Source organism: Nyctereutes procyonoides, unplaced genomic scaffold (genome assembly GCF_905146905.1).
Source record: "Nyctereutes procyonoides isolate TBG_1078 unplaced genomic scaffold, NYPRO_anot_genome, whole genome shotgun sequence".
Classification (NCBI taxonomy): domain Eukaryota; kingdom Metazoa; phylum Chordata; class Mammalia; order Carnivora; family Canidae; genus Nyctereutes; species Nyctereutes procyonoides.
Window position 1 is genome coordinate 492612 of NW_026575123.1, and position 20610 is coordinate 513221.

Below are 20610 nucleotides of genomic sequence, written 5' to 3' on the forward strand. Positions count from 1 at the left end.
AAACACTGATTACATTCTTCCTTTATAGAAGAGGTTTTGGTAGGTGTGTTTAGAAAAATTCTAAATCTTTGAGAAGTTATTTGAATTTAGAAAAATTCTAAATCTTTGAGAAGTTATTTGAATTTAAGTTATTTGATGATGTAGTATGTGTTTTTAATTTGCCTAGTTTAACCTACTTTTCTAATTTGCTTAATTGAAAACCTTATAAAGAGTAAGTTTAATTGTGTGACAACTGACTGATTACCAGTACTAAGATGGAAAGAATTAGCTACTTTCTTAACCTGGGATTCTGGTTTATTTTGTTTTATTTTATTTTTAAATCTTTATTTATTTATTTATTTATTTATTTATTTATTTATTTATTTATTTATTTATTTATGAGGAACACACAGAGAGAAGCAGGGAGATAGATGTGAGGAGCCTGATGTGGTACTCTATCCCCGGACCAGGATCACTCCCTGAGCCTCCAAAGAGGCTCAACCGCTGAGCCACCCAGGCATCCTGTGGGATTCTGGTTTAAATGAGGATCTTGCAGTATTGTAATGCCAGAAATCACTGCTAGTGATACCAGATTCTTCCTCTCTCTGGTCCTCCCCCAGCACCAAAAATACACTCTCAGACTGTTTACACAGATAACAGTGATTCTATATAGATATTTAGAGACTCACCAACTCATTCTGGGGGTGAAAATTTTCATCCAATGAGACAACACGAAACTTCACTGAAACAGAAACATTTTCTGTGAGTCCTAGAACTTTAAATCAGGATCAGTAGCCTGTAAATCAAACTTAAAGAACCAGAACTACAGAGCCTTTGGGAAAATGCAGGGCTGGAAGGCCTTTCCTTTTTGGAGTTGTTCTGACTGTAGGGCCTTTTTGTACCTGTCTGGTCTGGTTTGTAGATGGGTTTGTCTGTCTGGACAAAGACCAGACTCTCTTGGTGTTTAACCACCACTGTGGTCCGTCTCTTGAATTCTTGTGTTGGTCCTTTCACTTGGATAGTGAGGAACATGATCTCCTCATTGGATGGAGATCTTGGCACCTGAAATATAGGATAGACCCCCAGAACCCAATCAGTCTTGCAAGTTTCTTCCTTCACTCCCTGTTCCTCTCTTCCCTGGAGATCTGGCCCCTTCACTGCACCCCCTTCATTTTCATCAGGGGAAGCTGGCATGGACAGGAATTACTTCTGTCATTTTACAAATGGGAAGACAGAACAGAAGATGGAGGAAAAGAGGTCATAAGTGAGATTCACATCTCCTTGTAGATCAGCTAATAGTCTTGATTCAGTTATATAATGAACTTTACCAAGTTGATGCTATGTGCTAACAGGGCATGGTAGAAGCATATGGGAAATAAGGCAACCATATTTTATTGGCCATAGGCTGTAAGCATTTTACATACGGGCAATGCTGAAGAGATTATTGGATATTTGCTTATGGTAATTTTACAATTTTCCCTCTTTAATATGGGCTGATGTGTTCTTGTCAGACCACCACTGTGCGCTTATGTGGTGGGTTGGTTTAATTTGCCTAATTAACATTTTCTCCATTTTAATTTTAAGAAGTCACATTTTCCTTTTGTCTAGTACATACTGCTTTTTACCCCCGTGGCTAATAGAAATTTTCTTTGATCATTAAGTTGATCTTTAATATGCCTATACATATTTATCTCCTGCAGATTTCTTCTTGGAGTTTTTGCCAGGCTCTCAAAGCTGTATCTTGACTGAATTCTAGATGCCTATGACCCTAGCCAATAGAATCAAGTATGTGAAGTCAAACAGGCATACTCACAGTGAAGGAGATACAGTTGAATAGGTCCTTTTCCCCCACCAGGTCAGTGAAGAGGCTCTTATTCTCCCTGATGGACTCCAAGGTAGCACTTACAGTCACCGTCTCATTCAGGTAGCTCAGAATGAGGCAGCCCTTCTCAGGGACTTCAGAGTGGAGCAGGGAGGGGACCAGGACCATGTACTGCCTGGGAATGGGGGAATCCAATTAGAGGAGTGTGAAGGAGGAGAGGTATTGTTATCACCAGCACTATTTTCCATCACAATGATTATTACTCTCATTAGTTCTATACCAACTGATAAGACATATTGATTGATAAATATGACATTGATTACTGCTGTTGAATGGCATGCATGAGAATGATTTCTCGTTCCATCATCATTGCCATGGCAGTGAACATTTTGCTTGAAGTGAGTTTTAAATGGATTAAAATCTGCTAGGATACCTTGAAGGAACTTGAAGGAACACAATATGTGATCATCTAAATTCAAATGAAAATATGTGAATTATATTTCTTCATGCGGTAAATCAATTCTACACTAGGATTGCAGTAAAAAGCAAGCAAAGCCTCGGGAGAGACACTACAAAAATCCATCAATAAATAGTACTTTCGTTGGGTAACAAAAGTATATATATTCAACAACCCTGTGAAAATGGTACGGCACATACTTGCTTCCACTTTACAGAGGGAATCTGAGGAAAGTGAGTCATTAGTTTAAAGTCTCAGTTGTGGTAAGTAACTAATGAAATATTCATATTATCTAACCCTGACTGTTTGCATTTTAAATATTTGCCTTTCAACTCATAGCTAGACAATGGATCCACCCAAAAATGGCCTTCTAGTGATGGAATTTGGGGTCTTGGTAACTCATGAGCAGAACAGAAACTTTGCCAATACCCTCATATATGATTTTATTGACTATGTAGTTTTCAAACATTTTTGCTTACAGAATTCCTAAAATAATTTTTAGACACTATGTATTCCTTACATGTTTCCAAGTAAACATCTATATTTTTATCACACATAGTACCAAAAGATATTATTTTGGATGACATTTTAAGTTAAAACTTACGTTAGTCTTCTATAGTTTTCAATGGGTTCTAAAATATAGTGATAAGTTACTCAGTATGATCTACTTAAAAAATACATCAAAAGATTCTTTTTGTGATGATCAGAAATTTAACATCTTTCCTTTTTTTTCCCTCCTTAAACTTGAATTATCATGCCACTTACTACTTAGAAGTTTATCTTAAGATTTTTATGCTTCCAAATATTTTTATGGATAACTCTTGCTTCTTTATTAACTATATATGTGGGCTATATATATGTATATATGTACACGAACTCATACATATATAATATTATGTATGGGTGCTTAATTTAACTTTAACTCATAAAGCTGTACATGTTAAACATTTTCTTCTGGATTGAATTATTTTCAAGTCTTACTAGTATGCAACTGATCAAAACAAAATAAACATATTACAAATTATGTTTCAGCTATTTTTAATTTTAGATATAAAATAAAAATATTTTTGAAACACATCTTGAATAAGAACAATGAACTGTTTTGTGTCTCCATGGATGGATATATATATTTTTTATAATAAATTTATTTTTTATTGGTGTTCAATTTACCAACATACAGAATAACACCCAGTGCTCATCCCGTCAAGTGCCCCCCTCAGTGCGCGTCATCCATTCAGACCCACCCCCTGCCCTCCTCCCCTTCCACCACCCCTAGTTCGTTTCCCAGAGTTAGGAGTCTTTATGTTCTGTCTCCCTTTCTGATATTTCCCACACATTTCTTCTCCCTTAGATGGATATTTTTTAACTGCAGGAACTGAATGAGGCTTAACATTAATTCTGTTGCTATTTTTAGTTTGTATGGACATGAGTGCCATGAGACATTGTTTAAAGGTAAATAAAATACAGATAAAACAATTATATCATTGTCATCAGTTCTTGCAACTCCTGCATTAGGTACCAAAAATCACCCAGTACCTATTATCAAGATTGGAACTGGAGGGTATTATGCTGAGTGAAGTAAGTCAATCGGAGAAGGACAAACAGTGTATGTTCTCACTCATTTGGGGAATATGAATAATAGTGAAGGGGAATATAAGGGAAGGGAGAAGAAATGTGTGGGAGATATCAGAAAGGGACACAGAACATAAAGACTTCTAACTCTGGGAAATGAACTAGGGGTGGTGGAAGGGGAGGAGGGCGGGGGGTGGGGGTGAATGGGTGACGGGCACGGAGGGGGACACTTGACAGGATGAGCACTGGGTGTTATTCTGTATGTTGGTAAATTGAACACCAATAAAAATTAATTTATAAAAAAAAAAAAAAAGAATTGCTTCTAATCACCTATCAGCCGGTGTTTCAACTTTGTTAAACAAATAATTCATTACCACATAATCTGCAAATGAATTTTCTTCCTCACTGTTAGAATCCTTTGCTTTCTCAACATCAATATCAATATTTCAAATTGTTCCTTTAACAGTATTTCAAATATTTCTGCCCTACAGATTTTTATACTCCAGGACAATGCTCCATGGTAATATTGAGCACTGAGGGAGAGGTTTGTCTCATAAACTGTGAGATGGGCAATTAAAAAGAGAAGTAAGAAAGGATAAACAGCATGGTCTTGAGAAAATCAATCTGAATGTGAGGATCTAAAAATTGATTCTTTAAAAGTATCAATTGCAAATGCCCCATAGAAAGTCTTTGTAATCCCTAGAAAATTTAGAAAGTGAGAGATTGAAAGAGTTGGAGAAAACTAGTTAAGAATAAGGAAAGAATGAACAAACCAAATTTATGAACTCTGATAACTGGAAGAGATCTTAAAGCTAAGAAGGTGACAGTTTTGTGAGAAAGACAAATGAATCATCTAAATGAGAATCAGAAAGGATTCTCTTTAAAGGAAAGGATTCTTTAGGTTCTCTGTGAAACTCACGGTTTTCCAGACACTGAGGCATCTGCAGGCAGGAAGACCAGAAGAAGGAGAATAAAATTGGGATGAAGGAGTTTGTTTTTCCTCATGCTGCAGGGAGAAGGGCCCTGAGGAGACCAGACTGTATTGTACCCGGCTCCCTGCAACTGGTTTGATCCCGAACATTCCCCAGGGCAACTAGGCTTTATGCAGCTCCTGGTGCAAACAGGAAGTTCCACCCACACTTGGTGTCTAAACAAAGCAGAGGTCTCTGAACTTCTGTGAAAGGGTCATTGCTCTCAGGGGCCTAATTACAGCCAAGGTTATTTCCGGGTGGGCTGACTAGAATTCCTGGAGGGATAAAATCCACATTTCCATCAGTGCTCACTTTCTCTGGGTTTTACTGTAAAGCAGCTAATCGGCTTTTCTTTTCTTTTTTTTACCCCCGGCTTTTCAACCCCTTCTCTCACTCCCTCGTTCCACTTCCCCGTAGCTCCTTTTATGGCTTTCCTCACGTCTCTTGCCTGAATAGTTGGCAAGGGAAGCTACAGTTTAAGCAACACTGTCCAGGCTCAAAATAGCGATTTCACTTCAGAAGTCAGTGTGCCTGCGAGTCCTCCGTTGGATATGCCTACTTAAATGTTGAAGCACATTCAGAATTCAAGAGTTCCCTATGGGAATGGTATTGGATTCAGCTAAAAGGTTTTTGGCCTTAGGGGTAGTACCGAATTGAGGATGAAAAGCCAGACCCTGGAAGAATGATAATAGAAAATATTTTCCTGAATTAAGAAAGTGGAAAGATGAAAAGAGAAGTAGCAGAACCTCAAAAAGAAAAAAAAAAAGAAGTTTTGACTTACTATGATAACAAAGAACCCAATTTATCATCAACTCTACAAACAAATTTTGTTACTGCTTTCTAAATATGCTACTCCTCAACAACCTGTACTCAGATCAACTATTACACCCATCCATCTATCCATTTGGTTGTTTTGTAAGTATTTATTGAGCCTACTAAGACTATGTACAATGCAAAATTATGGAGTGGAATGGTCACATATGTAGAAACAGATAGGCACTGAAAGGTCTTAAGTTCTATGGGTGTGAAACCCGACAAACTAGCAGCAAAAATACAGTAGGCAAACATTATTATTATTTATTTGGACCCCTAAAATATGCATATTTATTCATTTGATCTGGTCAAAAAGATTCTTTAACTTATCCTCATTTTTATAAACTCTTTTCTTGGGGTGCCTGGATGGCTTAGTTGGTTAAGCTCCTGCCCTCAGCTCAAGTCATGATCTCTGGGTCCTGAGATGAAGCCCGGTCAGGCTCCCTGCTCAGCTGGGAATCTGCTTCTCCCTCCCTCTCTGCCACTCTACCCCCCCCCCCCCCGGCCCCTGCTTGAACCAATAAATAAAATCTTTAAAAAACATTCTTTTATTTTTTGCTCTTCAACTTGGGTGCTATTATTACCCTGTCTTGCAGATCTCTATGTTTTTCTGCATCTCCTAATCTATTCTTGATTTCCTCTAGGATATTTTTATTTGTTACTATATTCTTCAACTGTGATTGGTTCTTTTTTTTAGATTTTCTATCTTCTTATTTTGAAATAGCAGCAAATTGAGTCATTCATGAAGTCAGCATTGTCAGAATCACCCTTTGAACATATTCCTATATGGAATGTTTAACATGCAGCACAAAGTGTTAAATACAGTGTCTTACTAAAAAAATGATGGCGTGATTTCATTCACTCAGACACCACTTCTATCAACAACTGTTGTGCATGTTTCTTTCAGGAGCGTGTAACACAGTGCACATGCTGCTGAGCAATGTGTACACTGAGATAAGAGCTCTATTGATTCTTTGAAGCATCTAGCACTCTGAGAAATATCTTTTGTCAATGTGCTTTTATGGAATGTTACTTATTTACTATTTAAGTATAGTTGACATACCATGTTACATTTGTTTCAGGTGTACAACATAGGGAGAAGTTTATACATTATACATTATGCTGTGACTACTGTGTCACTACCATCTGTCTCTATACATTGCTCTACAATATCATTGACGATATTCCCTATGCTGTACCTTTCGCCTCTTGACTTATCTACTCCAAACTGGAAGCCTATACCTCCCACTCCTCTTCACCCATTTTGCCCATCAAGTCATTCTTACCCACCGCCCGCCCTCCCAGTTGGTGAGGAGAATACAGTTTTTTTCTGTATTTATGAGTCTGATTCTTCTTTTTGTTTTATATATATATATATATGTATATTTTAAAGATTCCACTGATGAGTAAAGTCACATGGTATTTATCTTTTTCAGTCTGACTTATTTCACTTAGCATAATACCCTCAAGGGCCATTCATGCTGTCTCAAATGGCATGATCTCATCCTTTTAGTAGCCAAACAGTATTATTAAAGCTCAGGATGCTGTGGGAGTGCATAAGAGGGATGCACAATCTGCTCTCGGACTTTGGAAAGGCAATTTCTGGCAAAGCAAAATTTTCATTAAGCTTTGAAGTATAACTAATGTTTAGCCAGAGGAAAGAAGGCAATGAAAAATGCATTCTAAGCACATAAGAAATGACATATACAAAGGCTCAGGAGGTGAGAATAATCATGACACATTCAGTGAAACGGACAATACTTGGTATTGAGAAAGTGCCCATGCACTCAGAAACATGGTGAAACAAACTGGCTTCAAATAAAAAAGGAGCTTGTTGATACTATTAAGGTGTGTGGGGAGTTATCAGTGGCGTGACTTCTTCAGATTTGTTTCTTGGAAAGATCACTTTTATTGAAATTTGGAAGACTGACTGGGAGGAGGCAATCCAGGAGTCAGAGAGGCCAATTTGGGAATTGACATAAGGTGAGATGATGGTATTTTGCACTAGTGTGTTCATAATGACATTAGAAAAAGATGGATAGGTTTATATCATATTTAAGAGGTAAAATTACAGTACCCAGTATATATATGAATGTGATGGCATGTGCTTTTAAATTTTTCTGGCTGATTATGGAATGAATTGTGTTGCCTTTGACTGGCTGAATGAAATGGAGGAAATACAGAGTGGGAAAGAGGGACAGAAAAGCTGAGGGCTGGGGGGACAAAGAGTCTAGTTTTAGAAAATGCTTGTAGGGGCACCTGGGTGGCTCAGTCAGTTAAGCATCCGACTCCTGATTTCAATTCAGGTCACAATCTCAGGGTCCTTTGATTGAGACCCCAGTCAGCCCTCCCTGAACGTGGAGTCTCTTCCTCTACCCCTTCCCCTGTTTTCCAATGGTTTCTCTCTCTCTAAAAAAATAAAAAGAAAGAAAATAAATAAAAAGAAAGAAAAAAAGGAAGTGCTTATAGAATATTCAAGTATTAATATTGAAAGGGAGTTTAATGTTTGCATCTAGAATTTAGAGTGGTATGCCTTAATAGAAACATAATGTGAGCCTCCTATGTAATTTTACACTTTCTAGTGACCACAATAAAAAACAAAAATAGGAGATTAAATTAATTTTGATAATATATTTTACTCTAGGTATCCAAAATATTATCATTTCAACATTTAATTAATCTAAAAATTGCTAAGATGCTTCATGTTCTTTTTTTGTACTAAGTGTGAAATCTGGTGTACGATTCTACACTTACAACACATATCAATTTAGACTAGCTGCATTTTGAGTGCTCAATAACCCATGTGGCTACTGGTTGATATGTTTGACACAGTAGGCTTAGAGAAATGTTTTTCAGATTATGGTCATCATCTACAGTGAGCTATGATATGATCAGTGAGTTATGACCAAGATTTAAAAAATGAGCTAGAATATAATAAAATAGAAATTATAGTATAGTGAACAGAATAAGTAAAAATACTTATTGATTTCAGGAACATCTGTTTGATATCCATGCAGCAGAAACTGTTGGTTGTATCCTATTACTGCTTCTCCAATTCTATCTTTCCATCCTTAATCCTTAATAATAGAACTCCTGAGGGGGCACGTGGGTGGCTCTCAGTTGGTTAAGCATCTGCCTTTGGCTCAGGTTATAGTCTTGGGATCGAGTCCTACATCAGGCTCCCTGCTCTTCAGGGAATCTGCTACTCCCTCTCCCTTTGTTCCCTCCTCCCCCAACTCATGCTCTCTCTCTCTCTCTCTCAAATAAATAGATAAATAAGTAAAATCTTAAAAAAAAAAAAAGAAATCCTGAGTTTTAGCTGGGCACAATTTGCCTAGCTAAAAACTTTCATTTTCTAGCCTTCTTCCTTGAAGTTAAGTGTGGCATATGACTATATTCTGGTGATTGGAGTATAAGTGGAGTAGCTTTTCATGACTTCAAAAGGAAGAGTTGTGTTTAGTGTTCCCCCTTCCTTCCTTACCATTGGCTGGAATGTTGGCATGGTGACTATACTCAGACCTTCTATTGTAGGCTCTAAGATAGAAGCCATGTGTCAAAGAAGGCAGAGCAACAAGCAAGATATAGTCTGAATTTCTGAATCATCCAAAGGCCACTCTAGCCTAGACTTTCATGTTATTGAAAAATACATTCTCTCATTGTGTTTTGATATCTCTTTGCTGGGGCAGCAAAGCTTATATCCTAACTAAATTATTTCTTTATCACTATGATTATTATCATGTCTATTCTTAACTGTGTCTTCATACATTGCGAAAATGTGATTATAGTGTTCCATTGTAAGCTGTCCTATGAAAACGTACAAAATTTGCTGGTGCAGGTTAAAGTTAAAGCAATTGGAACACCACCAGTTTACTGAAAGCTGGCCTACTTAAATAGATTAGAGATTTATCAGTTTGTTGGGAAAGCTGATGCTAGGGAAATGGATGATAATAGCCAAGTAGGATATGTTGGTGATAAGAGAAAAGAGCCCAGGACAGAGCCCCAAGGAACACCAGGGTCTAGATGAAGGGCAGGTGCACCTAATGGAACAAGAAAAGACAGACAGAAAGAGAAACATGGGATGGGATCTCTATCTCCCCATTCCCCCAAGCACATTTTTAAGAAAAGTATAGTTAGGAGAATATTTTTACTAGTAAGGGTGATTGGTGCTTGATGCCAAGGCTTCTATAGATGGCATACAGAATTAGAAAAAAAAATTTCAAAAGTTTGCATGATTTTATTCATTTATTTTATTTATTTTTAATTTGCATGATTTTATAATGTACTGATTCAAAATATAACAGAACTCAAGGTGCTTTTAAGAAACTAGAAATAACTAAAAACCTAGTCACAAGATTAGTTAAAGTAGGAGGTATCAATAACATTAAGAGCATTAATTTGTTGTCTTATAACTTACAAAGATGGTCTGTAAACATTGTTATTGTTAAATCCCTGGCTATCCATGTCAAATACCACAGTGAAATTTAATAATATATTGAATTATCATTTTTTTCCTTCTCCTAGATTTAGGCACAAGGAGAACAGGGTCCAGCAGTTTCAGTGTCTGTGTTGAGCAGAAGCCTGATGGCAGCTCATGGAGTGAGAGGAAAACAAGCAACTGGAGCCAATTTCATGGAGTTCATCTGAAGGGAAGGGGGTTGCTAGGGCAGTACTTGGCAGACATGTTGGGTGACGAGTTTCTTTTAGAGGAGAGAGAGAGACTTGGACAAATTTAAATGAAATGTTGCTTCTCTAAATGCTGAGTGGGAGGGCCAAATGAAAGGGCAGAGGTGGAGTATTGTGGAGAGAGAAGTGATAATTCCAAGAGAGAGGCTGAAGCTGTGTGAGGCAGATGTAACTGAGTAGGTGGAGGAGTTATCCTCAGGAGAAATGGCACCACTTCCATATAATCATAGACAAAGAGGTAAGTTTTATCAAAAAATGCTCCCTTCATCCAAGATAGAGCTTTCTCTTCTTGGGAAGAAGACAAGTGAGCTTAGGGAAAAAGTGACTACATCAGTTGTCAGGACACTGAGTCCTCTTTCTGACCCAGCTGTAAGTAACTCAGTTGACTTCCCTCAGTCTCAGCTTCCTCGCCAATAAATATGGGGATGGTGATGTATGCACTCTCAGCTTCCTGGGGGGGTGGTTTTATACATGATGCTGTGTGGAAAAAGAGTTTTCAAAACTACAAACCTTAGTGAACCAGTGAAAATGGATATTTATATTTGAATATATTTTTTAAAATTTTATTTATTTATTCATGAGACACAGAGAGAGGGAGAGACATAGGCAGAGGGAAAAGCAGGCTCCCTGCAGGAGGCCCACTGTGGGACTCGATCCTAGGACCCCGGGGATCATGACCTGAGCAAAAGGCAGGTGCTCAGTTAGCCACCCAGGCATCCCTATCTTTTGAATCTTAATGATTGAAGAAGGGCTCTGGGCTTTGGTCTAGGATGGTATCCAAATAAAGAGAGTTAGGGGACCTGAGTAACACATTCTTGATAGAAAAGAGAACAAGTCTTCTAGAATTTTGAAGTAGTTCACAAATATTTAGTGTTAAAAAATTGAGGTAAAAGCATAATATAGGAAAGAAAGTAGGGGAAAGAAGAAAGGCCATTCCTCAAAAAGAAAGTAAGGGTGTGAAATGCAGGAAAACTCATGCCCTTAAGAACAAGGGAGGATTATTTGGGAATTGAGAAAAAATAGGATTAGGAGGTAGATGGGTTCCAACAGAAATACATAGAAAAAAAATGTTTCCATTGTATTGGTATAGTGCTTGCCGGGACTGAATATGGCTTCTCCAGTGGTAACAATTGTTAGACCTGGTTTACTTTGTCTAGGTGAAGAGAATGTTCAGGATAGTGTAGCCCCTGACAGTGAAATCAAGGACATTTCAGCCAGTTACATGTTAACCACATTCAGGGTCAGGAAGCTTAATGAATGGCATACTATATTCACTCTATCAGAGGGTGTATTCAGCGCCCCTTGAGGAGAACCTTGGGAGTTTAGACCATATGTATCTCAAGAGATGGTCTTAAAGATTTGTTGTTTCTCATTTATGCTACTTCCTTAATTTTTAAAAAGATTTTATTTATTCATGAGAGACACACAGAGTGAGGCAGAGACATAGGCAGAGGGAGAAGCAGGCTCTGCGTGGGGAGCCTGATGTGGTACAGGATCCCTGGATTCCGGGATCGGGACCTGAGCCACAAAGGCAGGAGCTCAACCCCTGAGCCACCCAGGTATCCCTCTCTCTTAATTTTTGATGAGAAAAATATTTGAATGTACAAAGATAAAAAGCAAAATGAACTATCAGATTGTTTCTATTCAAACGATATACTTGCCCTAGTTTCTCAAAATTATCAAAAAGCTTAATGTTTTATCTTTTAAAGTCCACTTGTTCCTTTGTGCTTCTAAAGAGTACTGACATCCACAAATAATTTATTTTACTAGATTCTACATTGCCATACAGAGGAGTGAGTGCCTGAACTAAAGCGACTTATTACAAACAATGCAACTCAATGACTGTCCTTACAATACTTTTGGGCACGTAGAAGTATTTTTTGTATGATGAATCTGTAGTGAATTTGCTAAGCCAATGAGCCTATACCTTTAAAACTTTGTAGGGATACTGTCACATTCACCTTGTAAAATGACTCTGCTAATTATCATCTACCAGCAATGCCCAAAACTACCTTTCTACATCTTTGAAAAATTTCCCAATCTGGTAGGGAGTGGTGCATTATAGATTTCTTTTCTTTTATATGTATATGATTGCTAGTGATATACTGCATCATTGTCCTTCCTAACTTATAGGAAGGCTGTTGCTTGTACATTAACTTTGTCTAAGGGTTTTATTTTCTGATTAGGAAGTCTTTTTGCACCCCAAAATTGCAAAAAATCTGCTATATTGTTTTTCTAATTTAAGTATTTGTAGTTGATATTTTATCTTTAACGATATGCAGTTTATTTTTGAATAGGAAGCAAGGTAGGGGATAGGTTGCAGGGTAAATTTTCCTTTGGTGATTGAAAAATTCTGTGCATATGTGTGGGCACCTGTGTACACTGACACACAGGATTATTCCATCGCTTCACCATATGAATCCACTTTGTTCTCTGAGGGTCTCATGTTCACTGTGGAGCTTTTTAGAGCCAGAAACTTCATTTTATTTATTTATTTATTTATTTATTTATTTATTTATTTATTTATTTATTTATTTATGAGAGGGCGGGGAGGGGCTGAGGAGAGAGAAAATCTTAAGCAGGCTTGGCTCCCAGTGCAGACCCAGCGCAGGGCTCAATCTCATGACCCTGAGCGAAAATCAAGAGTCAGATGCTTAACTGACAGAGCCACCCAGGCACCCCAGAACTTTTATTTTAGAGAGTTATACCTAGTCTAGGAGAAAACATTGGAGTCAGATTTTAATAATAGGAAAGGTGAAGTTATTTGTCAAGCTTTAATTACTTAGATGTTAATGACGATACTAACAACAACAATAGTGATGATAGCTAGAAATTACATAGTACATACTAGATGGATGAGCTGAGTAATGATCTAAGAGCTCTAGATATTCTAATTTATTTGGTTTTCTGTCTTGCCCAAAGGTTATTTAACTATTAGTTGAATTGTGGGTTATTTATCCCACAATTTCTAGTAGTACTATAGCAATGTGTAAGAAATAAATAATGAAATATATTTTGTAAGATATTATTAAAAACTGTTAAGTTTTAAAAGTCATTGTTCTTATAATTCATGTGTTTTCATGGCAAGCTACATATATGTAGTTTCCTATTACTTAATTTGAAATAATGCAGTATAATTTGGAGGTAAAGTCATGTTATTTACAAAACAAAGGGTATGAAAAAAATAGTATTCCTTTAATAACTGTGTGTGTATAAAATTCTACTTTTCTAGTTTTCAGCTTTTGGTAAATGCAATATTATGATTTATAAGAAAAATATATATTTGTTCATGCAAATGACCAAATATGTATTTCACATTTATATTTGGTCCATGGCTCCTCCCCAAACCCTTGGAGTTTCCTAAGTGTTGAGAAGAGACAAATGTGTTTCTTATTATGTTTATGAGATTACTTTTAAACCCCAGCTAAGGATAGGGGGCTGGTTGCCAGGAGAACTAACCATGTGATTAGAGCACTGGAACTTTCAGTGCCCTACCCCCATCCCCTGACACTTGGTGAGGAGAGAGGGGCTGAAAGTTGAATCATTCACCAATGGCCAATGAATGGTTTAATCAACTGTGACTATGAAATGAAGCCTCCATGAAAAAAAAAAAAACCCAGGAGGACTGGGTGGGAGAGCTTCTGGTTTGTAAACATGTGGAGGTGCCAAGAGGACGGTGCACTCAGAGAGGGCATGGAAACTCCATGTCCCTCGCTACATACCTTGCTCCATGCATCTTTTCCATTTGGCTGTTCCTGAGTTATATCCTTTGATAGTAAACCAGTAATCTAGCAAGTAAAATGTTTTTCTGAATTCTGTGAGCTGCTCTAGTAAATTAATCTAACCCAATGAGGAAGCCATTGGAACCTTCAATGTAGTCAGAAGCTTAGGTTACGGCCTGGGCTTGCAACCAGGCTCTGAAATGGTGGTGATGGAGCAACCTTGCAGGACTGAGCCCTTAACCTGTGGAACCTGATGCTCTATAGTACTACTAGAAATTGTTGAATTGTAGGACACTCAGCTGATACCTGGCACCTGCTTGTTGTATGTGCTGGACCATGCCCTCCCCATTAAAATTGGGTCCAGGAGTCCAAAAAGAGCAGTAAATAAAAATAACTCTATTAATTAATTAGATAAAATGATGTAATTTTTCCATGTAATTAAAAAGTATGGTGTAGATTGCTAATGTATTTTAATTTTTGGTAACTATTCTGCAGTCTTTATATATATATATATATATATGTATATATATATATATATATACACACACACACACACACACACACTCAAAAGTGAGATTGCTGGATCATATAGTATTTTTTTTAAGATTTTATTTATTTATTCATGAGAGACACAGAGAGAGAGAGGCAGAGACACAGGCAGAAGGAGGAGCAGGCTCCCTGCAAGGAGCCTGATGCGGGATTCGATCCCAAAACGCAGGATCAGGACTTGAGCCGAAGGCAGATGCTCAACCGCTGAGCCACCCAGGCATCCCCATGTAGTAGTTCTATGTTTAAGTGTTTGAGGAACACCGTGCTATGTAGGCTCTTCTCTGTAGCAGTTGCACTCTTTAACAATGCCACCAATAGTGGACTGACTTTCAGTTTCTCCATATCCTCATTTTTGTTTGTTTTTGATAGTAGCCATCCTAATGAGTATGAGATAATATATCATTATGGTTTTGTGATTTGCATTTCTCTGATGGTTAGTGATGCTGACATCTTTTGTGTGTTTATTGGCCATTTGTATATCATCTTTGGAGAAATGTCTATTCAAGCTTTTTTTGCTCATTTAACAAATCTGATTATTTGATTTTTTTAATGTTGAGTTGTAGGGTTTCTTTATATATTATATATCTATATGTAGATATTAACCCCTAATCAAATATATATGATTTAAGTATTTTTTTTGCCATTCCACAGATTTTATTTCACTCTGTTGATCATGTCTTTGATGTACAAAAGTTTTTAAGTTTGATGTAGTCTCAATTGTCTATTTTTGCTTTTGTTGCCTGTGCTTTTGGTATCATAGCCAAAAAATCATTGCCATGTACAATGTCATAAAGATTTTCCTCTCTGTTTTCTTCTTCTGGGAGTTTTATAGTTTTAGGTCCTACATTTATTTTTTTAACCCAATTTGTGTTAATTTTAGTATATTGTAAAAGATAAGCATCCGACCTCATTCTTTTGCATTTAGATATTCAGTTTTCAAAACATCAGTTGTTGAGGAGATTGTCTTTTTCTTCTTGAGTGGTCTTGGTACTGTTGTTGAAGACCATTTGATCATATATGTGAGGATTTGTTTTTGGGTTCTCTATTCTCTTCCATTGATCTATTTGTCTGTCTTTATTCCAGGACCACACTGTTTTGATTACTGTAGTTTTGTAATATTTTTTAAATCAAGAAGTGTGGATCCTCCAAATTTATTCTTTTTTTCAAAACCATTTTAGCTATTCAGGGTCCCTTGAGATTCCACATGAATTTTATTATGGATTTTCTTTCAAAAGTGTGGCTTTACTATAGTATACATTTTACTTTACATTTTTTTCCATTAAAATATATATTGAAGATAACTATCCATGTCAGCATAAATGTCTATATTGAGAGAGATATATTGATTTGATATATTTGATTTATTACACTTACATTGTAATTAATCGATGCCATATTGATATTCAATGTTTCTTGATGTTATTCTAGTTATTGCATTAATGGGCATCTGCATTTTTGAAGAGTAGTCTGTAAGGTAAATTACTAGAAGAAGACATACTGGATCAAAAGGTCAATATTAGAAGAGGTTTCACAAGGGGAAGGTTTTTATTCATTGTTATATTGTCAGAGCCTAGAATGCAACAGTACCTGGTATGTACTAGGTGTTTAATAAATATTCATTTAATGATGAATATATATATCTCCTAAATTCCTAAGATATAATTCTTGAGCTCAGTCTCAAAAATTGAGAAGATATTTGCCAAGCAGACTATTGCAGACACTGCTCGTTGGCTATTTATTCATGAATATCCTTCTCCTTAGCCAGCTTCAAGCTATGAGTCTAGCTTGATCTAGTCTGACCAATGACATATAAGTGGAAAACTTCTGGGGAGTGGGCTATGGAAGACTTTTGCTTTCCTAATAAAAAGAGAAAGTTTCAGTAGTTCCACAGTGAATGCTTTTCCTCATTCTTCCTGTGTGGAAAATGGATGTGATGCTTGAAGATTCAGTGACCATCTTGAGATGATGAAGCAGCAGGAGGAGGATGAAGAAGGTCTGCTTACTAAGGAAAAACAAAAGATAGAAAGGGCCTTGTTCTCTGCCAGAATTATTGGGCAATTGTATCAACCTTGAAATGTCAACCTATGGACTTTCCTATTTGTTTAAGCAACTACTAGTTGTTTTTCTGTTATTTATTGCCAGAGGGATTCCCAGCTGATACAGACACATGCAGAATATATTCTAAGTAGATAGGTCAGTGTGGTGAGAAACATGGGTTTTGAAACAACATGGGATGTTAATTAGGTAATCTGTAAGTATAAAAAAGGAGTTCAGCTTGGCTGGGGCTTAGGGATAAACCCAGAGAGTGAAGTTAGAGCTTCTAGTGCTTCTAGTGCCATAAGAAAGAATTTGGATTTCATTCCACAGGCAGCTGTCTAGAAATGAGTTAGGCATGGGAGGCACATGAGCACTCTGGTAGGAAGTTGGCACACATACTGGAGGAGAGCAATGTAGACAATGAGAAGACCAATCCGGAGGCTGTTTCAGTGTTGCAGTGAGAGAAAATGAGGGCCTCAAGTAAGGTTGCAACAGTGGGGGGAGGGGTGAAATACAAATTTGAAGTATACAGAACATGACAATTACTATGTTAATGTCAACGAGCAGAGTGACATTACTCTCTGTCACATCTCAGACATCATTGATAGGACACCATTCTCTAAGGTACTATTTCAAGAAAAAAAAACCTCATCTAATTAAGTTCTAATATACTATTGATTGTAGAACACATCTCTGATTTCAGAGATGTGAAAAGATGTGTATTTGAAAATCACCGAAGGGTGGTAATAGCAAATATTTGCAAAGTGCTTTGTGCCAGGCATTGTGCTGAGCACTTTGCTTTAATTATTTCACTTAAGATGCTCAAAAAACTTGTGAATTGTTTCTGAGTACAGAAAAACAAGAAACTCAAACTTCCTTTTATGAACTGAGTATAACACTGATACCCAGATCTGGCAAAGATAGCGTAGTGAGGAATCTCATGCAGGAATATTGATAACATGTCTTAAGTGAAAAGTTAGTAAACGTGATCCAACAGCACATCAAAGAAGTACTGATTTTTTTTATTTTAAATTTTTATTTATTTATGATAGTCACATAGAGAGAGAGAGAGAGAGGCAGAGACATAGGCAGAGGGAGAAGCAGGCTCCATGCACCAGGAGCCCGACGTGGGATTCGATCCCGGGTCTCCAGGATCGCGCCCTGGGCCAAAGGCAGGCGCTAAATCGCTGCGCCACCCAGGGTTCCCAAGTACTGATTTTATATCATGATCAAGTTGATTTCATTTCCACAGATGTAGGAAGAGATTGAAAGATATCCATTCTTTGTAAAAACTCAGTAAAGAGTAATGAATGGTTAATTCCACAAATATATATATATATATATCTATATATATATATATATATATATATATATATATCTTTTCCTGAAAGCAGATATCATGCTTAATAAGAAAACATTAATGTATTTGCAAAAAGGAAGAAAGAAGACAAAAAGCCTATCTCTACTACTCTAAGTTTGTTCTACACATTTCAGCAAATACAACAGAGATATTAAGTATTAAAGGAAAAGGTGAAATGATTATTTGCATATGAGACAATTTATACCTCAAATATATAAGAGAACCAATTAAGAAACTATATCAAACAATAGAAGAATCAGTAAATTATCTGGACATAAAATTAGTATGTGGCAATATTTGTTAATATAGAAAGCATCTATCAAAACTAAATCACAAAAAACCCTATAACTGCACAATTCATTTGAATCAGCAATTCTATTTCTAGGAATTCAGTCCGCTGTTTTATTAGCACTCTTGCAAAATGTTGTATGTTCAAGATTATTCATTGCAGTACTGTTTGTAGTAGTAAAAGACTGGAAACAGCCCAAATTGACATCAATAGGCAGCAGGTTAATAAGATATGGGACATGCATACAATATAATGCTGTGAAGCTGTGAAAAAAATCTCCATTGATATGGAAACATGTCTAAGATATATTGTGTGAAAACAAAAAGTGAGTTTATGCTACCTTTTTATGTTAACAAGGTGGAAAGAAGAATGAATAAGCATATTGGATTGTGTATTGACCATTTTTTAATGAAGTTGTTTGTTTTCTTGTTAGTGAGTTTTAAGAGATTTTTAAGAAAATATTTTGGATAAGTCCTTTATCAGATACGTCTTTTACACATATTTTCTCCCAGTCCGTAGCTTGTCTTCTCATTCTGTTGACAACATCTTTTACAGAGCAGATTTTTAATTTTAATGAAGTCCATCTTTTCAATTATTTCTTTCATAGATTGTGACTTTGCTGTTGTGTCTTAAGTCACTGCCATATCCAAGGTCACCCAGATTTTCTACTGTGTTATCTTCTAGGTTTTTATAGTTTTGTACTTTACATTTAGGTCTATGATACACTTTCAGTTAATTTTGGTGAAGAGTATAAGACCCATGTCTAGATCCTTTCCTTTCTATTCTCCTCCTTTTTCCCTCCCTCTCCTTCCCTCAGATCCTTCCTTCCTTCCTTCCTTCCTTCCTTCCTTCCTTCCTTCCTTCCTCCCTCCTTCCCTCCTAGCCTTCCTCTTTCTTTCTTTTGTTCGTTCATTCGTTCATTCTTTCGTTCGTTCTTCTTTCGATTTTGGATTAAGTAATTTTTAGATGTCAGTTATATCCAGTTAACTGATGGTGCTGTTGAGTTGAACTACATCCTAACCGATTTTCTGTCGGCTGTAACTGTCCATTTCTGATAAACGGTTGTTAGTGTCTTCAACTATTGTAAAGCCTGAACAGACAAAGCAATCTTGAGCAAGAAGAATAAAGCAGGAGGCATCACCCTTTCTGATTTCAAACTATATTACAGAGCTACAGAGTTTTAGTAGCTCATCTTCCTCTTTCTGTGTCTCTCTTGAATAAATAAATAAAATCTTAAAAAAAAAAGACATTCTGCTAAAGGAAATAAGCCAGACACAGAAGAACAAATAATCTATTGTCTTATCAGAAATCAGAAACAGTGAAACTCATAGAGGTAGAGGGTAGAATAGTGCTTACCATGGGTTAGGGACATGAAGAATCAGAAAGATGTTGGTTAAAGAGTTTATAGTTTAGGGACGCCTGGGTGGCTTAGTGGTTGAACGTCTGCCTTCGGCTCAGGTCATGATCCTGAGGTCCTGGCATCGAGTCCCGTATCTGGCTCTCTACAGGGAGCCTGCTTCTCCCTCTGCCTATGTCTCTGATTCTCTCATGAATAAATAAATATAATCTTTTTAAAAAAGAGTATATAGTTTTACTTACCCAAGGTGAATAAACTTTAGAAATCTGTATAGTATAGCGCATATAGTTAACAATATTGTATTGTATGTTTAAAGTTTCTTTTTATTTTATTTTAATTCAATTAACTTACAGTGTATTATTAGTTTCAGAGGTAGAGTTCAGTGATTCATCAGTTGCATATAATACCCAGTACTCACTATATCACATACCTCCTTAATGCCCATTACCCAGTTACCCCATCCCACACCCATCTCCACTGCAGCAACCCTGTTTGTTTCCTGTAGTTAAGTGTCTCTTATAATTTATCTCCCTCTCTGATTTCATCTTATTTTACTTTTTCCTCCCTTCCCCTATGATCCTCTGTTTTATTTCTTAAATTTCACATATGAGTGAAATGATATGAAAATTTTCCTTCTCTCATTGATTTATTTTGCTTAGCACAATACACTCTAGTTCCATCCACATCATTGCAAATGGTAAGACTTCATTTTTTGATGGCTGAGTAATATTTCATTGTATGTGTGTATACCACATCTTCTTTATCTATTCATCTGTTGATGGACATTTGGGCTTTTTCCATAGTTTGGCTATTGTGGATGTTACCACTATAAACACTGGGGTGCAGGTGTCCCTTTGGATCACTACATTTGTATCTTTTGGGTAAATACCTAGTAGTGCAATTGCTGGGTTGTAAGGTAGCTCTATTTTTAATTTTTTGAGGAACCTCCATACTGTTGTCATGTCTGCACCAGCTTACATTCCCACCAATAGTGTAAGA

General features: G+C 36.7%; 1 protein-coding gene across 2 annotated transcripts in view; it reads right to left on the reverse strand.

Annotated features, from left to right (window-relative positions):
• LOC129517139 (alpha-2-macroglobulin-like) overlaps positions 1–4914 on the reverse strand; it is a 42329-nt gene extending 37415 nt beyond the window's left edge. For both annotated transcript variants that reach the window (XM_055336788.1, XM_055336787.1), the window contains exons 1-4: positions 4750–4914; positions 1793–1976; positions 882–1041; positions 669–721 (exon numbers count right to left, since the gene is read on the reverse strand). In XM_055336788.1, the coding sequence (XP_055192763.1) occupies positions 669–721; positions 882–1041; positions 1793–1976; positions 4750–4835 (483 nt within the window). In that variant the 5' untranslated portion in view covers positions 4836–4914. The remainder of the gene's footprint in view (positions 1–668; positions 722–881; positions 1042–1792; positions 1977–4749) is intronic.
• Between the last annotated feature and the right edge of the window lie 15696 nt (positions 4915–20610).